Below are 17,166 nucleotides of genomic sequence, written 5' to 3'. Positions count from 1 at the left end.
TGGCCTTTCAGATTCATAATTATGTATGAATCTTCATACTTCTGTATGAAACTTCTACATTTATATATCTTTGCAGATGTGTGTATATATAAATATACAAAGATCATCCTAATATACCTAATTTTGTCAGCAACAAATATCAAACTGTTGAATGATAAATTATTAGATCAAATGCACTAATTTCAAAGATCCAGAAAATATTTCAAAAGAAAGCATTGTATTTAAGAGTCAGAAATTTCCTTTCTCACTATACTTTTTCAAAATGACTGATTTTCATATAAGATCTTCACTGAGGGTTTTCCACATGTAGGCTCAGTCACTAGAAAGAAAAAATAAAGATATAAGTCACTGGTATCTTCAGGTTGATACAGACATCAGCATCAGAAAATTCCTTTTCCTTTTCATTGTCAATATATATTTACCCCAATGAGCATTTTTGAGTTGTTTTTTATTGTTATTCTGGACTAGGAAATTGGAATAGTCTTATGGAAAATACTGTGTTTGTGTTTACAAATGCATAGATTTATGTAACATAAATGCATTATCTAGATCCTAGACAATTCCAGAATGAACTTTTTCAATATATCATTACAATATAGGAAATTGCCTTGATCTTCCCTATACTTGCCCCTATATTGTGGCAGAATCCACATCTCACTGATTTTTTTAATAAATTCACATGTGAAAACATACCTTATTAATTTTGTATAAGTCCTTACACCTAGAATATAGTGGCCACATATCAAATTTAGAAAACCAACTTTTGCCACTATTTAGATATCTGAAATATAAATGATCTTCAGCTTGAATTATCCACAGAACATTCTAATCCCCTCTCCTTGTTTTGCATGTGTAATCATAGATCAAGATTAAGTGTTTTATTTAAGAATCTATTTAAAAGACAGTATCAGATAATCATTTAAAATTAGCTCCATGACCAGACCCACAGAGGCATGCAAAACTGAAGCTTAGGGCTTGATCCTAATTATTCAGATTGATTGTCTACTTGTCCTAGATTCATTAATTCACAACTCCTGTGTCCAGCCCTCCCCCTCATTTGGGCTTTTTTGATCTCACCCTTGAAAGCACTATTGCTTGGGGAGGAAGGATGGCTATTTTAAATGGATCCTAAATATGGGAAATCAATATAAGATCCCATCAGTAAAAGAAGTTCTCATACTGACACTTTATTTTTCATTTGCAATTTTGACTTCTTGGATGCACTCTATTCTTAAGTATGGGGGGACTTGGTGTGTCTTGAAGGAAACTATCATAGACCCTCGTGGAGGGACAGAGATGCCCCAGGCAATTACAAAGCCTGTGTGCTTCAAAGGTACACCTCCAGCAGCTTTAGCTTTTTAAAGATTTCTTGGGCTTTCCAAAAACAGCCCTTGGCTCCTGGGAACTGGCTTATCTTGTCTTTTGTTTCATACTTCAAAGTCTATTTTTTAGAATGGGGATTTATTTCTCTATGAAATTCAGGAGGATTTTCATGTCTAACAAGGACTAACATATTTGGAGAGAATTGAAGAGAATTCCTTTGTAACCACTGAGATGTCTGACAGGTTCCAACTATAGGCTGAAAATACCTTTGACATTGAAAAGCTGACCACCTATTTTCTCTGAAACAGTTAGTCCCCGGACCGCATTTCAGAGGCCAAAGCAACATTAGCTTCAACTATACTTACCAAATGTATTGAAATTAAGCCAGGACTCTTATCAAACCAAGCCAGAAGCTTCCCTTGCTCTTTCACGTTTCTTTCCAATTTTGCTGAGCTTCCCAGAAATTTTCTTTAAAAGGTTGTTTCTTCATGGGTTCATGAACATTACTGTTCAGTCAACCTCACAAAAACTGTTTAAATCCACCAAATATTCAATAACCATTTTTTGAATATTAACTACAAACCAATACTGTACTGAGCCAGTGAAATTCTAAGAGGTTGTTTTTTTTTTTTTCTCATATGCATCAGTAAGTTTGGCTTTTGATAAATTTCTTCTAGACTCTTCAATTTACAAAAGACTGTCAGCTTACTTTATCTTTTTTGCTCTGGGGAACTGATTTGCCTGTCTGTAGGATGATTGCTTGAGCTGAGCGTTTTTGTGCTTAAATACAGGAAACAACAAAACATAAATTACATTTTTAAATAGTAATTTTCGGAGTCTTGAATGCCTACAGGTTGCTTTTGAAACCATCAATATTTCATGGTTTTGGCCGTCTGCATCCCACTGCCCTGGAAGCAATAGAGCAGAGACTTGTGGCAAGGAAGAGGAGCAAGCTGAGAACTGGCATGAAGCATGGACTCTTGTTACAGGGAACCCTAAAGTAGAGTGAGGAGAGGGAGGCAGAATATCTGAAGGCAATGACAATGGTGGGGACATTTTAGCAAGTGACTGGCGAGAAATAGGAGCAAGGTTTCAAAAAAAGAGGCAGAACCCCGCCCTGGCTCAGCCAAGACTCTGGTCTTTGAGTTTCTCCTAGCATTAGTCTGCATAGTAGGGCAAACAGCAGTCCCTGGACCAAATATAGGACTTACAAAAGACAACTGGTTGGATTAATCTATGGCAGGGTCCAGGTGGCAGATGGGGGCAGAGGAATTGAAAGTGTTAGTGAAACAATGAAGTCTAAACTGGAAGAGTCAGAAAGCCACACATTGTTTCTTTTTGCAAATATAGGCAAAAACATACATAGATTCATACCTTCACTACCTTTTTTATACCAAAAGTAATACATTTTAACTTTCTTGTATACCTTGCTTTTTTCACTTAATAAATACTAAAGATCCACTCCACTGTAATCTATGGAGATCTTCCTCATTTCTTTTCTATAGCTGCATAGTGCTCCATTGTGGATGTGCCATAGTTTATGATACTAAAGGGCATTTGAGTTGTTTCCAATCTTTTCTTCTTACAAACGGTGCAAGAATTATTAGCTTTGTGCATACATCACTTTGTGTTTTTTGCAGTTTCACCTTTGGGATAGTTTCCTAGAAGTGTGTTTGCCAAGTCAAAGTATATGCAGTTTTTCTGAGTGTTGCCAAACTCCCTACCATGGAGGTTGTACCCTTTTGCATTCCCATCAGCAATGAAAAATCAAGCGCAGATAATGTTATGTTGGAGAAGCAGGGTAGGAATTTGAGATACTTCAAACCTGGTGCCTCTATTTTCTGTTGACATGGAAAACAAGGTAATCAGTAAAAAGAGAAGGAGGTAGATGTGAGATGGTGTCTTAAGGGGTGCAAGGAAGTTTTAGAATAGCAGAAGAGGGACCTAAGCAACAACTGGGGTAGGACCATTCAATAATGTTGAGAGCTAAGCCCAGACTGAGGTCTTTGGGTTTCTCCTAGCATTAGTCAGTCTATTGGGCAAATTTCTTCAGCAGTTGTCCATGGACCAAATATAAGACGTACAAAAGACAAATGGTTGCATTAATCCATGGCAGGGTGGGAGTGGCAGATAGACAAGGGGCAATTAAATTGAAGGTAATGGCAAAACAATGGAGTCTAAACTGGATAGAGAAGGAAATGAAGAGTCAAAATAGGAAGGAGTTAAGAAGGGACAGAAGACCATGGTGAAGAGCCAAAAATAGGTGTAGAAGGAGAGTAGTGGGAAAGCTGGAGGGATATGAAGCTCTGATCAGAGAGTAGAATTTCAGAGTTTGAGATCTCAGATGTGGAGTAGAGCCAGCTGACAGCAAGGTCCTGATAGGGCAATAGAAGTGGACCATGAATTGGAGGAAAATTGAAGGTAAGAAGGTTGAGAGCCTGAGAGCATTTAGAAGAGTGTGCTACACAGACATTGAAGTCCCTGAGATTAGGGCTGGAGTTGACCAATTATTTGATCCATGGAGGAAATGTCTACCATTATTTCACTCTGATAGGGCCGACTGCCTAATAGCTGAAGTTCATAAAATAATGTTTAAATGAACAGCTGAATGAATAATCCAATTACTATATAAAAGACTTATTCAGCTTATACGAGATAATGTGGCTTAGGGATATTAGCAATATCTACCTTTAGTATTTGGGATAGTATTACTGACTTGTTCAGTGATTTTTGTCTCTGATGACTGACTAGTAGGAATATTGGCATATTTCTTTCCCTGCATCTTATTTTTCCTCCATCTGCGAAGAAATATATAGTGGAAAGGAGTCTAAAAGATGAGTAGGGAAATCAGAGTTTTGGTCCCAAGGTGACCTTGGTTAAGGCTCGTATTTCTTCATCTTCAGAGATAAGGGTGGTTCTGGATAACCTCTCCATTCATTTCGAATTCTAAAATTCAGGTTTCTGTGACTACGGAATTTGAAATAACTCAAAGTAAAAATTCGAGTTATAGTCACCTATCAGATCTGAAATTCTTTTGGCTTAAAATTGTTTTGAAGGCACCCATTGAAACTCTTTGAGTAGATCTTTTAAAACTACTTAAGGGAAATCATGCCACTTTTTCGCCACAGAATGAGATTCAAGCTGATGGAAGTAGCTCTCAAATATCCGATGACCCTACATTAAAAGTTATCTCTGAAAAGATGATCTTCCCCAGAAAAGCCAGACATCTAAGAAGCCAGATACCTCAATCTTGTGAGGTAAATAACATATAAGTTTCTCTTTCTACATATTTTAGGTTTTAGGAGGAAAATATATATTTCTTTATGCAACAAAAATTTAATTTTATGTAGTACTTAGATGGATAACACACAGCTCTTTGCCCTTGATGAGACTACGTACTAATAGAGGAGATAGAACCATGTGGAAATATAAACAAATAACCACAGTCCAAAGCAGGCTGACTCTCATATGAGTTGTGTAAGTAAAAATAGATCTCCATCCTATTTTTAAAAGTTGTTTGAGAAGTAGAGAGTAATTGAAGTGTTTTCATTTCTCATTTTTTATTTTCATACCATCTTTTTTCCATTTTCATCTCTTTCTATTTTTATCTGAATGACTTCCTTTTGTATACAGAAGTTGATTAAATTGCCAGTTACTTTTATTCAGTATTGATTGTGCTTACAGGTAAGTATAATATCACCAAGATGCATAACTACAATTCTATTTTTAAATGTATATTGTTTTAGACCCTTTGTAAGTTAACCTCTTTTCTGTATACTATTGACTTCACCCCATTTTTCCTCTGTACCTCGAAATAGTCTTGGCCATTTTAATGTTCTTTAACAATTGGATGAGAGAAACAAACATACAAATTAAATTTGCTTAGCTGGTCTCCCTAAGTAGCTATGGTTCTTTATTTAAAAAAAAAATGTTTAAGACTTCTTCCTTAGTGCTCCCATAGCATGTCATATAAACTTGTACTTGAAAATCTATCACTTCTATTATAATTCTTTGCTTAAATGCCTTCCTCCTCTACTCTCTCCTTACTCTCCTCCTCCATCCCTCCCTTCCTTCTTCCTTCCCTGTTAGCAGAACATAGCATCAAGCAGAGAGGAACCTTGCCTTACTCACTTTTGTATTCCTGATATCTTGTATAGAATAGATGTGTAGGTGGATGGATGGGTTGTTTGGATGGATGGGTGGGTGGATAGACAGATGAGAGACAGCTATAACTGAACTTTTCCACAAGATCTAGAGAACCACTCATGATCATCTTTGAACCAAGAAACACCTGCCAGGTTGTGAACTCACTTTCAATGGGTTTCTGACTCCTATCTATCGAATAGTTTATTGTTATGGCTTAAGAACCAAAGTCTTTAAAAGTTTCTCAAAATTTCTTAGAAGCTAAGCTTGACCTCTGAAAATGAAGATAATTAAATGCTTTTAAAACTCACTGCAGACTGATGAAATGCACCTCTAGGCTGAATTAACAGAGCTAATTGAGGATCCTCTCTGTCCTGTTTCACCCTTCAGGCTAGCCCCCTACAATGTCCCAATTCCCAGGATCCCATAGCTCAGTTCTTTACTTCACTTTGGCCATTCAGATGGAACTTAAGGAAAGACACTTGGGAATGTAATTGCAGAAAATAAAACTCAGAACCTTATGGAAACATTTGCGTGTTAAAATTATAAGAGGATTAGAAAATTAAGTGAATTTTAACAATATGAGGCATTTTTTTAGGAAGAAAGGTTTCAGCACAAGAAGAGCAATGGCACTCAGGCAGGGTGGAGAGGTTGCTCAGCACCGTCGACTACAGTCCTCTGCAGTGGGCATTTGCTTCCAATTACCCAAGAGCAAAAGTGTTGCAAGGCCATTGACTATCCATTAGGAAATAGAACGTTTCAGCTGTTGTGTATGTGTGAGGCAGGCTTGCTTCTAGCCAAAGGGCCTTCAGTCAGATGCCTAAGTCTGTTCCAGTAGCCTGACTTTAACCCTGAACCCATCAAGAACTTTGGGAAGACCAATTATTCAGGTCCATCCAGAACTCATGCAGCATACCGTGTCACCAAAAACCACAAGACCGTCAGGAATTATTATAAGCTCTTTGGGATCCAGCTCAAAGGTGCCTGTGAAGGAGTGTGGAATCCCTCAGAGCCACTGCCCATCGCAGGGACAATTCCAGGCTAAATCCATAGGAGTCACTCAGAAAAAGATTTTTCTCCTCTGTCATCTGAAGCAAGCCACCATTCCATGTTCTCCCTTCTTACCTCCAACTCTCTTGTTAGGTCTTCAAGCAGCCCTGAAGCTGCCATTTTCATTTTCAGATAAAAACCTTAGGCTTTATTTTTTATATATTAAGTAGAACCATTTGCTGTATTTAAGGAAGCTTTAGGGGAAGGAAAAAATATGATGCAAAGTGAGAACTTGGCATTGTGCCTTTTGCTCCTTCTTTTCCACTAAAAAAAAAAAAAACACATTAATTTCTGATGTCTTAATTGCTTAAGCCATGTATGGCTTTCGTCTAAACTTCCTATTTTAAGAAGCCAATGAATGTTTTGCTTTTTAATTTCTTTTAGATCTTACAACTATAGCCTATATCAAAAACATTTCCAGAAAGAGGTTTGGATCATCTTCATTAGGTGTAGGATTAGATCAAATTAAACAAGATATTTTATAATTTGAACAAGTATTTGTTTCAGGGTTTTTTACAACCAAATATTTCAGTAGTTTAAAACAATTTAAAAGACGCTCTGTAAAATTCAAACCGTATGGTGAGAGAAAGCTGCTTAGGTGATTTTATGTAAAAATCATTTCCTCTCTTAGAGTAGAAGTTGGTTTGCAAATTAGCGAGGTGGAGCCAAAATAGAGAATTGCATTGTAAGAGAGTGACTCACAATGTTTTGACTTCTTAAAATATATCTTTCCCGACAGCAATGACTGCCTTGTCATTTGATTGCTTTCTAATTAATGTTAAGTTTTCCATTATACGTACCAGACTTTTGCCACCAGAGCCACCAGTTGTGACCTCATATTACCTGTCCTTGAAGGATGCACCGGGCAATTATGACCATGGGTGTCTATGGCTATAAAGACGTATCTCCTCATATTCTAACCCTAGATGTGGTACAATCAGTACCTCCATAAGAACACTTCCATTAATAGCAGAGAAGTAAATCAATGTTTGTTTGCTTAGAAGCAAAAATAGGTACTTGCTGATAACTGTGTGTTCCTTGCTACTTTTATTTACAAAGAATTAACCAACCGTGAAGTATCCTTGATAAATAAAATCAAGTTGCAATGTTCAAAAACTATTTAAAAGTGTATTTAAAAAAAAAAAAAGAAATCTGTACATTATGCAAAGCAGAATATGAATTAAACAGATAAGGTCAATTCAAGGCATGTTATGCCCAGCAAAACAGATCCTGCTTTGAAGCCCCTACCTAAATGCTTCATACAACCTAAAAGAATTTGACCTGGAGGAGCACAGAGACACATTTGGATTCACTCAACACAAAAATGTTTGCAAATAGAAAATCCAAGCTGTATCTAAAAGACTCCAAAGTCAAACTATGCCAAAAGTAAAGTCTGAAAGTAGCAGTAACCCTCTCTGCCTACCTGCCACTATATTGAGTCATTTAGATTCAGAGGTGGCTTCCCTACTATCTGTGAACCCAATGGACAAATTTAAAAGTTTAGCCTTAGTACTCCCCTGAATGTTATATAATAAGATTTACAACCTGATTTAAGTAGTTCTTACATTTAACTTCCAATTCATTGTTTCCATTTTATTTGAGTTGAGGGGGAAAGCAATGTTTTTCCCAGCTTCCTAAAACACTGGTACTTGAACGCCTGTCTACAGGAACTGTCATCCTGCACTTGAACAAAGACTGTTCCTTTTTTCTTCTGGCATATCCTGAAAACCCCAAGCCTTTGAATCATGCTGTGTGCATAGCTTGGTTAGTCTTCCTCTAAAACAAGGTCTAAACTGACTTTTTCTTAGGTATTTTTTCTGCCTTTGCTGATTCATTCTGCAAATATTTATTAAGCACCTCTTCTAGGCTATCCACTGAGGGAGCTTTGAACAGTGATGGGATATAAACTTGTCTCCCCATTGCACATCTATTTAACTCTTTTTTCCCTTTATCTCAAGCATCATTTCCTCAAAGAAGCATCCCTGACTCCCTAGTCTAGGTTAGTCATCTTTGTTGTATAAAAACCTCAATCTTTACTTCATATAGATGATTACTCACGTGTCAATTATTTTACTAATGCCTGTCTCCCCATGTGAGAACAGGAACCAGGTCTGATTTTGCTCACCAATTTATTCCAGTGCCTGGTCCACACTACCGCTTAGTTAATTGGTGGACCTATTGGTGAGTGATGAATGAATGGATCAAAAGCTCATAGCATGTTAGAGGAAAATAAGCACGCCTAGGTACGGAAAGCAGATGAGAATGGCAAGGTAATTCTGGGATAAAATCATAAACAGCCTGGCTGAGGTCTCTCCTCATTATCTTGTTGGCCATACAATGATCAGGTTTCTATTTTAGGAAGCTCACTGAGGTGGCAGGATGGAGGGCAGTCTGGGAAGAGGAAGAGTCAGAGGCAGGAAGTGTGGGGAGTGCTGCAGTGGTCACGAGGGTCACGATGATGACGTTTAGACAAAGGCAGCAGCTGCAGAACAGCAGGAGCAGAGGGGCTGAGTCACAGCACCTCAGGCATCCCTGCGCTTTCTTAGAAGACTAATACGGGTTGCAAGGAAGACCCTTTAAAGGACAAGCCCCTCCTATAGAGTGGGGCCTGGCTTACAAAAACTCCCCAACCCACAGGGTACCCACAAAGCAAAGTTATTCTTGGGCCAGGAGCTGATCCACACTTGGATTTGACACGTGGCAATATCAGCAGAATGACAAGGTGCTGTTTTTCTTCCTGGCCATTTTTCAGACATTTTTGGAAAAGTTGAAATTCCAGGTTTAGTCAGACAGTCAACCAATATTTATTAAACACTGGTGGTATACCAAGTGTCGGGTACAGAAGGATTAGACAAACGGTTGTGGATATAGCCACTGTCCTTGCAAAGATTAGTGCCTAATGAGCCAAATGAAGCAGAGCAGAAATGAACAGCCGCAGCTCTGTGTGGTCTGTGTTCTGACAGGAGAGGCATAGAGAGCTGGGGGCACACCTGGGTGTGGCTCATGGGTCGCAGTGACACGTGGTCTCAGGGGACGTGGGATCTAAGCCATGAACCCAGTGTGGGAATTTGTTAATCAAAGGAGAAGGGGAAAGAAGAAATCTCCAGGCAGCAGGACCAGCATGTGCAGAAACTCATAGACGAGAGCACATCACATGCGAGAGGGATTCCAGAGCCTGGAACGGAGGAGATGAGTGGCAGGAAAGCACAGGGGCAGGAGGCGAGGGAGATCCTGTAGAGCTAAGCAGGACAAGGTGCCTCCTAATCCATGTCAGAAGTGTGATGTTCTGGTGAGGATAATGGGAGCATGAGAGAGCTGATGGGTTGCAATGTGGAGGATGCACGTGAGGAGCTGGAGGCAGGAGGAAAGACAGTTCCAAGGCTGAGCCATGAGTCTGGGCAAGAAATGATGGTGGCCCCACACTCAGGTAGTGGCAAAAGGGATGAAGAGTAAGGAGGAGATATGAAAGATATTTAAGGCCGGGCGCGGTGGCTCACGCCTGTAATCCTAGCACTCTAGGAGGTCGAGGCAGGTGGATCGCTCAAGGTCATGAGTTTGAAACCAGCCTGAGCAAGAGACCCCGTCTCTACTATAAATAGAAATAAATTAATTGGCCAACTAAAATATACAGAGAAAAAATTAGCCGGGCATGGTGGCACATGCCTGTAGTCCCAGCTACTCAGGAGGCTGAGACAGAAAGATCGCTTGAGTCCAGGGAGTTTGAGATTGCTGTAAGCCAGGCTGATGCCACAGCACTCTACCCTGGGCAACACAGTGAGACTCTGTCTCAAAAAAAAAAAAAAAGATATTTAAGAGGTCCATTTGTCAGGTTTTGGGGACTGACTAGGTGAGAAGGGAAGAAGAGATGAGAGGTAAAGAACACTTGCATCAGGTGTTCGCAGCCGCCGCCGTGCAGCCGTCGCTCTCAAGCGCCAGCGCCGCCTCTTGCTCGCCGAGCTCCAGCCGAAGGAGAAGGGGGGTAAGTAAGGAGGTCTTTATATACCATGGCTCGTACAAAGCAGACTGCCCGCAAATCGACCGGTGGTAAAGCACCCAGGAAGCAACTGGCTACAAAAGCCGCTCGCAAGAGTGCGCCCTCTACTGGAGGGGTGAAGAAACCTCATCGCTACAGGCCTGGTACAGTGGCACTCCGTGAAATTAGACGTTATCAGAAGTCCACTGAACTTCTGATTCGCAAACTTCCTTTCCAGCGTCTGGTGCGAGAAATTGCTCAGGACTTCAAAACAGATCTGCGCTTCCAGAGCGCAGCTATTGGTGCTTTGCAGGAGGCAAGTGAGGCCTATCTGGTTGGCCTTTTTGAAGACACCAATCTGTGTGCTATCCATGCCAAACGTGTAACAATTATGCCAAAAGACATCCAGCTAGCACGCCGCATACGTGGAGAACGTGCTTAAGAATCCACTATGATGGGAAAACATTTCATTCAAAAAAAAAAAAGATTCTCTTCTTCCTGTTATTGGTAGTTCTGAACGTTAGATTTTTTTTTTCCCCATGGGGTCAAAAGGTACCTAAGTATATGATTTCAAGTGGAAAAATAGGGGACAGAAATCAGGTATTGGCAGTTTTTCCATTTTCATTTGTGTGTGACTTTTTAATATAAATGCAGGATGTGAAGCATTAATGCAAGTCAAATGTTTCAGTGAACAAGTTTCAGCAGTTCAACTTTATAACAATTATAAATAAACCTGTTAAATTTTTCTGGACAATGCCAGCATTTGGATTTTTTTAAAACAAGTAAATTTCTTATTGACAGCAACTAAATGGTGTTTGTAGCATTTTTATCATACAGTAGATTCCATCCATTCACTATACTTTTCTAACTGAGTTGTCCTACATGCAAGTACATGTTTTTAATGTTGTCTGTCTTCTGTGCTGTTCCTGTAAGTTTGCTATTAAAATACATTAAACTATAAAAAAAAAAAAAAAAAAAAAAAAAGAACACTTGCATCAATGCAGGACAGTGGGGTCTTTCCCTGGGCCGTGGCACACAGAGGAGGATTAGATTTTGTGACAGAACAAAGATGATAAATTTCATATGAGGTACGTTTGGGTAAAAAGTGCCCTTGCAACATTGTGGGGAAAGATTCAGCTGTCAGTTAGATCAATGGATCTAGAACTAAGGACAGAGATGTCACTCAACTTTGTAACCCCCCCTGTGGGTCATCCTTTCTATGTTGGCATTTACAACAGTAATAACAACATAGGCCTCCAAGTCAGGCCAGATGAAGGCTCAAGTCAGTCGTGAACTGTGTGAGCTTGGACAAGTTACATTACTGAACTTTCCGAGCTTTAATTTCTTCATCATAAGATGGGATAGTAATATTGCCTACTTCATAGGATTTGGGGAGAAATAAATGAAATAATGCCTGTAAGACTCTTAGCCTCAATAAATCTTTAGCAGTGGTGGTGGAGGTGTTGATGGTGGTGGTAATTTTGGTGGTGGCATCAGTATCATCTACCTTGGAAATGTAGATTTGCGAACCAGAGATGTAGAGATGATATTGAGAACCACTGGAAGAAATGATAACGAGACGAATGTATAAAAGAACACCAACATTGAAGGTATATGTAAAGGGCATACACGGTGGAGATTAGGAAGTGGCCAGGGAGGTAAGAGGAAAATGAAGAGAGTGCTGTGACATCGTGGAATCCAAGGGAAGAGAAGGTTTCAAGAAGAGGAAGTCGTCAGTAAGGTAAAATCCTACCCAGGGATCAAGAAAGGAAAGGGTTGTAAAGTGACATTGAATTTGGGGACAAGTGAGCATCGGTGACCCCTGAGACAAGAGTTTCGGTAGGAGAGCAGAGATAAAAGCAAAATTATAGCAGATTGAGAGAATTTGCCAGATGTGGATTGCTACTTAACATGCAAATACTTTTTATTAAAAACAGTGCAGGGCAGGGGCATGAGAATGTGGTTAAAAGTGTGCTCTGACTATAGATTTGATGTTGCCTCAGGTTCATGCCTTTGGTTCAGCATGTAACAAAAAGACCTTCAGAGCCTGAATTTGGATGCCCCATTCTAGTTCTTTATCGGGCATTGTCAGGTGCTGGCAAAAGAAAGGGAAAATAATAATTCTAAAGTCATTTCCTGTAGAGGAGACTTCTTGAATACACCATCCAAGCATAATGTGTTTATTCTGTTCTCAAGGCTTTTTTGACAAGAATTAAACTCTGTATAGCCTCAGTAGCAATTTTCTGCATTGCATTTGTATTCACTTGGAGAATTCATTTTAGAATTCTCCCATTTAGAACATTATAAGGTCTCTATCAAACAGAAACTCTGACAATAGCTTACATCTCTGGGCCCCATTTCAGGGTCTTCTCAGTGACTTTTGTGGATTTGAAAGCAGCCCTGCCTTCCTTCACTAACAGAAAGAACACAGGGATTTGGGATTGGCACTCAGGATTTACTTATCCTTGCATGGACCTTTTATGTGATCCGCGTTGGGGCCTTTACCCTCAAATCAAACAAGATTTATTTCCTCCAAACACACACACACACACACACACACACACACACACACACACACACAGGCACACACCACCCAAAGCCGTTCACTTGGAAATAGCATTGAACAGGTAAAGGGACTGAGACGCCAAATGATTTATTTTTAGACAAGAGTGTACTGTGACATCACTGATCAAACTAGAGCCAGGTCCCAAGCTGAGAACTATATCCATAAAAGGCCAACACTGCCTTTTTAGCCAGCACTTTCCAGCACTCACAGCAGTCTCCAATTTTCAGCAGCATCTCAAGGGGCTGACTTGCAGCAGGTGATTCTTACTTGTGCAATCTCAAGTTTGAGAACCACTGTGGCTAATTCCTAGTTTAACAGAGCCATTGCTAGAGCCAGACCGGTTGGGTTCAAATCCCAGCTTAGCCTCTTACTAGATGTAGACAATTTACTTAATCTCTCTGTGCCTCAGTTTCCCACTTTGTGCAATGAGGACAACACTAGTATCAACTGGAAGGGTAGAGGTGAGGGCAACGGGAACTAACATGTCAGGTATTTAGCACTGGGTATGGTCCTTAACCATTGTTTTTCCACTTGCACTTCTATAAGCTGAGGATGATAATGATACCTGCCCTAAAATGTGTTAAAGAGGCTGGCATGAGCTGATGCACATACGCGCTTAGTTGTCACTATTAAACATCTCCCTCCATTTAGTTTGTATCTTAATCAAGTGTGTTTGGAAATCAGGATAGCTCCTAGGCTATGTCATCAAAACTTGTGTGCATCTTAATGGTGTGCCATTCTCCCATGATTTAGTCCCTATTTATTTCACTGTCTTCATTTTTTAAGTTGTGTTTGTAACAGCCCAAAGCATGCAACCCAACGCCACATGGAAAGGAGGGGGTGGAGAACCTCACAGGTGTTCAGAAGATGACTAGTGGCTCTCCCCTTGTGAAAATACGTGAGTTGGATGAAATAACTAACTTCAGGGGAAACCCAACAATACTTGCAGTTTCATTACTCCAATATCTGTAGCCTTTATGAAACAAGTCACAAAGAAGGGGCACATATGCCCTTCAGTAACTTTAGTACCTCAGTTCAACTATGCCAAAGTAGAAACTAGCTTTACATCTATATATCTACCTATTTACCTACCTATCTCTCTCTATATATATATCTCTACATATATATATCTCCTGTGTGTGTAAAAGATGTATATAACCTATTACATGGGGTGCAGTGTTCTATGCACTTTAGATAATAAGATATTTAATCTCTACAACTTTATCATGTAGTGCTAGTATTATCACTGTCCCGCTTTTATATTACTATATGAGGAAACTGACTCACAAAATAAGAGGCTCCAAGAAGATCAATCAGGTAATGAAAGGCAGAGCCAGGATGTGGACTCAGACAGTTTGGAGCTGGAGGCTTCGGACTTAACTGTTAACCATCACTCAGTAATTAACACCTGAGATTATCCCAGAAGACGCTCAACCCAGGGCTTCATTTTATGAGCAAGGGAATAAATGTTTAGGAGAAAGCTCCTGACCTTTTGAGCAGCCTCACGTACCTAGAAACTTAGTTATTTCTGTTTTTCTCAGAAATGCACCACTGATCCTGGTGAGAGAAAGCTTAGCAACAAAGCTAATTTTAAGTACTAAAGAGTGAAAGGGGGTTTATTTTGAAAATGCTCTCCAACATTTTCAGCAACTAGTACTGTGAAGCAAGGCCAAATTCAGAGTTAAAGTGAATATAAATAAAAAGATAAGTCATTTTATATCTTCTCTATAAAGTATACATTTCTAAAGAAAAGATGCCTTTTATGTAACATCTATATTTCCAGGAGAAACCTGGGCAAGTTAGGGGCAGAATATGATAGAACAGAGACACCTACCGGTGAGAACAAGCCTCACTACATAGATTTCTATCATAATTTAAGAATGACAGTGATTCTCATAATTATGTGAAATGTATTGGATATGGACAGTATGGTGGTAAAATACAGAATTTTCCCATCAGGAGATTGCATTTTAAAAATAAGATATCAGATGTATACAGCTATTTACAAAATAACTTGAGCACAGGTTTTCTGCTCTCCCTTATAGAAATACCAAGGTACTTTTCAGGATCCTTCATCAACTGGCTCTACTTGGGTGAGGGGAATACCAGGCTAGGTGCAAGGTCCCTGGGGCCCTTGATCCCTCTTATTTTGAGTCAACAGACATTGGACGCTTGCATTCAAAGGACTGGTGAGCAGAGTGCCACAGGGCTCTGCTTAGAAGCCAGAAGCCAACATGCTGATCATTCTAGACCTCTCCTGGCCCTAGACAGGTGCTTCCTCTCTGGTCTGGAGCCCAGGAGTCAGACCTGTCCTTATCAGATCATATGTTCTTATCTCTTCTGGAGTACTCAGATGTTAACTGATTCCCCAAGGATAATACTTTCCATCACAAATTTCATCCATATGTAATTGTTTGAATTCTCTCCTATGACATATCAGTTGGTTGATGTTGGCACTGTACTTTGAAAATTATACTTTTCTAAATTTTGACTAGGATAAAGAGTTTTGAAAGGAGAAATGGGGAAAAGTATGTACTTTAATACATTCAGGCTGCTGAAGCAAAACACCATAGACTAGGTATCTCATAATCAACAGAAATTTATTTCTCAGTTCTGGAAGCTTGGAAACCCAAGATCAAGGCACCAGGAGATTTAGTGTCTGGTTAGAGCCCATTATCTGGATCACAGATGGTACTTCTCATGTCCTTATGTGGGGTCTCTCTTTTATAAGGGCATGAATCCCATTCATGAGGGCTCCACCCTCAAGGCTTAAATCACGTCCCAAAGGCCCCACCTCTTAATACTGCCACCTTGGGGGTTAGGATTTCAACATACAAATTTTGTGAGGACACAAACATTCAGACTATAGCAGGATGAAAGAAAATTAAGTTTAGGAAAAGAGAAAACTATGTAGTGAGATGGCAATATCACTCTTTAGTTTTGCTTGGTTCCATTAGTTAAAACACTTTGGATTCCCACTTTAAACTTTCTAAACTTCCTAGCCATGACCACGTGTAATTGAAAAGTCTTAATGGCTTTAGAAGAAACAGTTCTCAGTTGAATTGTTTGGATGCAATAGTTTGTGTTGCATGGTTTTGGTTTCTATGTGGAATTTGAAGTTAAAGTAAGAGAGTTTGCATACCTGAAAGTGCAATTGAATGATACAAAAGGTCCAGTAATCCAAACAGGATCAAATTATCTGGAGAAAAGGGAAGGAGGAGAGAATTTAAAATAATTTAATGGGAGGTACTCACATTGGTTTGGGGAACTTAGCCCACTATTGAGAGGTAGACTGGATGTTTTTTAAAAGTCATGAATACTTCTGATTAGAGTTTATTCATTAAGTACCTAAGTATAAACATTGTGTTGGGTGCTATAAAGTAAACAGATCTCAATCAGACATGTCCTGGCCATTGAGGAGTTGTAATCCCAGCAGGAAAGATGAAATGACTAATCTCCAGGACACTAGCAGGAAGCTGTAGGGAGAGTGAAACATGACAATAGAGAGCATCCTCTACTCCTTGAATTCCCTGTTCTCCCACATTCATTCAGTCCCCAAGAAGAAAATGAGCAAGACTGGAGACAGTTTGAACCAATTAGAAGGTTAACTCAATTGTTTAGGAATGAGAAGTTAAGGCTCTGAAAAAAAACTTTAATTCCCAGGTTGGCAAAATGAAATAAAGGCAGTACTTTTAATAGAAATAGAAAAATCAGGAAGGATTTGTTGCAGGAAGGTAGGGTGGAGAGCAACATCATGAGTTTCCCTTTTCAACTGTCTGTAAGGCTAGAGGAACCAATCCATGTGTGAGTGGAAGTATCACAGAGGAGCCTGGAAATGTGGAACTGGTCTCAGGAAACTATTTCTAAATCAGGAGATCCGTGGAGACAATCCATGAGATCTTTGGAACCCCCTGAAACCTTGTGCATAGAAGTTATATTACTTTGTTTATATTAGGAGTTAATTTGAAATCACTTTTGTTAGGTCCGGAGCTGAGAGAGAGAGAGACATGAAGGCTCATGTAAAGTAAAAAGCTGTTTATTTGGGGCATCTGGGTGCAGATGGGTGGAGGCCAAAGAGCACCCACCTGAGGGAGGGAAAAGCCTTGGGTTT

At 39.6% G+C, this 17,166-nt stretch overlaps 2 protein-coding genes and 1 long non-coding RNA gene across 3 annotated transcripts in view; 2 read left to right on the top strand and 1 right to left on the bottom strand.

Annotated features, from left to right (window-relative positions):
* LOC105863814 (histone H3.3A) overlaps positions 1 to 11,243 on the top strand; it is a 143,802-nt gene extending 132,559 nt beyond the window's left edge. Inside the window, exon 2 of the mRNA XM_076005219.1 lies at positions 10,409 to 11,243. Coding sequence (XP_075861334.1) covers positions 10,521 to 10,931 — 411 coding nt within the window. The 5' untranslated portion in view covers positions 10,409 to 10,520 and the 3' untranslated portion in view covers positions 10,932 to 11,243. The remainder of the gene's footprint in view (positions 1 to 10,408) is intronic.
* The window catches only part of KCNB2 (potassium voltage-gated channel subfamily B member 2), a 389,784-nt gene that overhangs the window by 348,803 nt on the left and 23,815 nt on the right, over positions 1 to 17,166 (top strand). The window lies entirely within an intron of this gene.
* LOC142871946 (uncharacterized) overlaps positions 1 to 17,166 on the bottom strand; it is a 62,590-nt gene that overhangs the window by 32,465 nt on the left and 12,959 nt on the right. Inside the window, exon 2 of the long non-coding RNA XR_012920200.1 lies at positions 16,198 to 16,254. This is a non-coding gene — a long non-coding RNA (uncharacterized LOC142871946). The remainder of the gene's footprint in view (positions 1 to 16,197; positions 16,255 to 17,166) is intronic.

This window comes from Microcebus murinus, chromosome 7, assembly GCF_040939455.1.
Source record: "Microcebus murinus isolate Inina chromosome 7, M.murinus_Inina_mat1.0, whole genome shotgun sequence".
In the NCBI taxonomy this organism is placed as follows: Eukaryota; Metazoa; Chordata; class Mammalia; order Primates; family Cheirogaleidae; genus Microcebus; species Microcebus murinus.
Note: the sequence above shows the minus strand (reverse complement) of the source record. Positions and strands in the feature narration are given on the sequence as shown.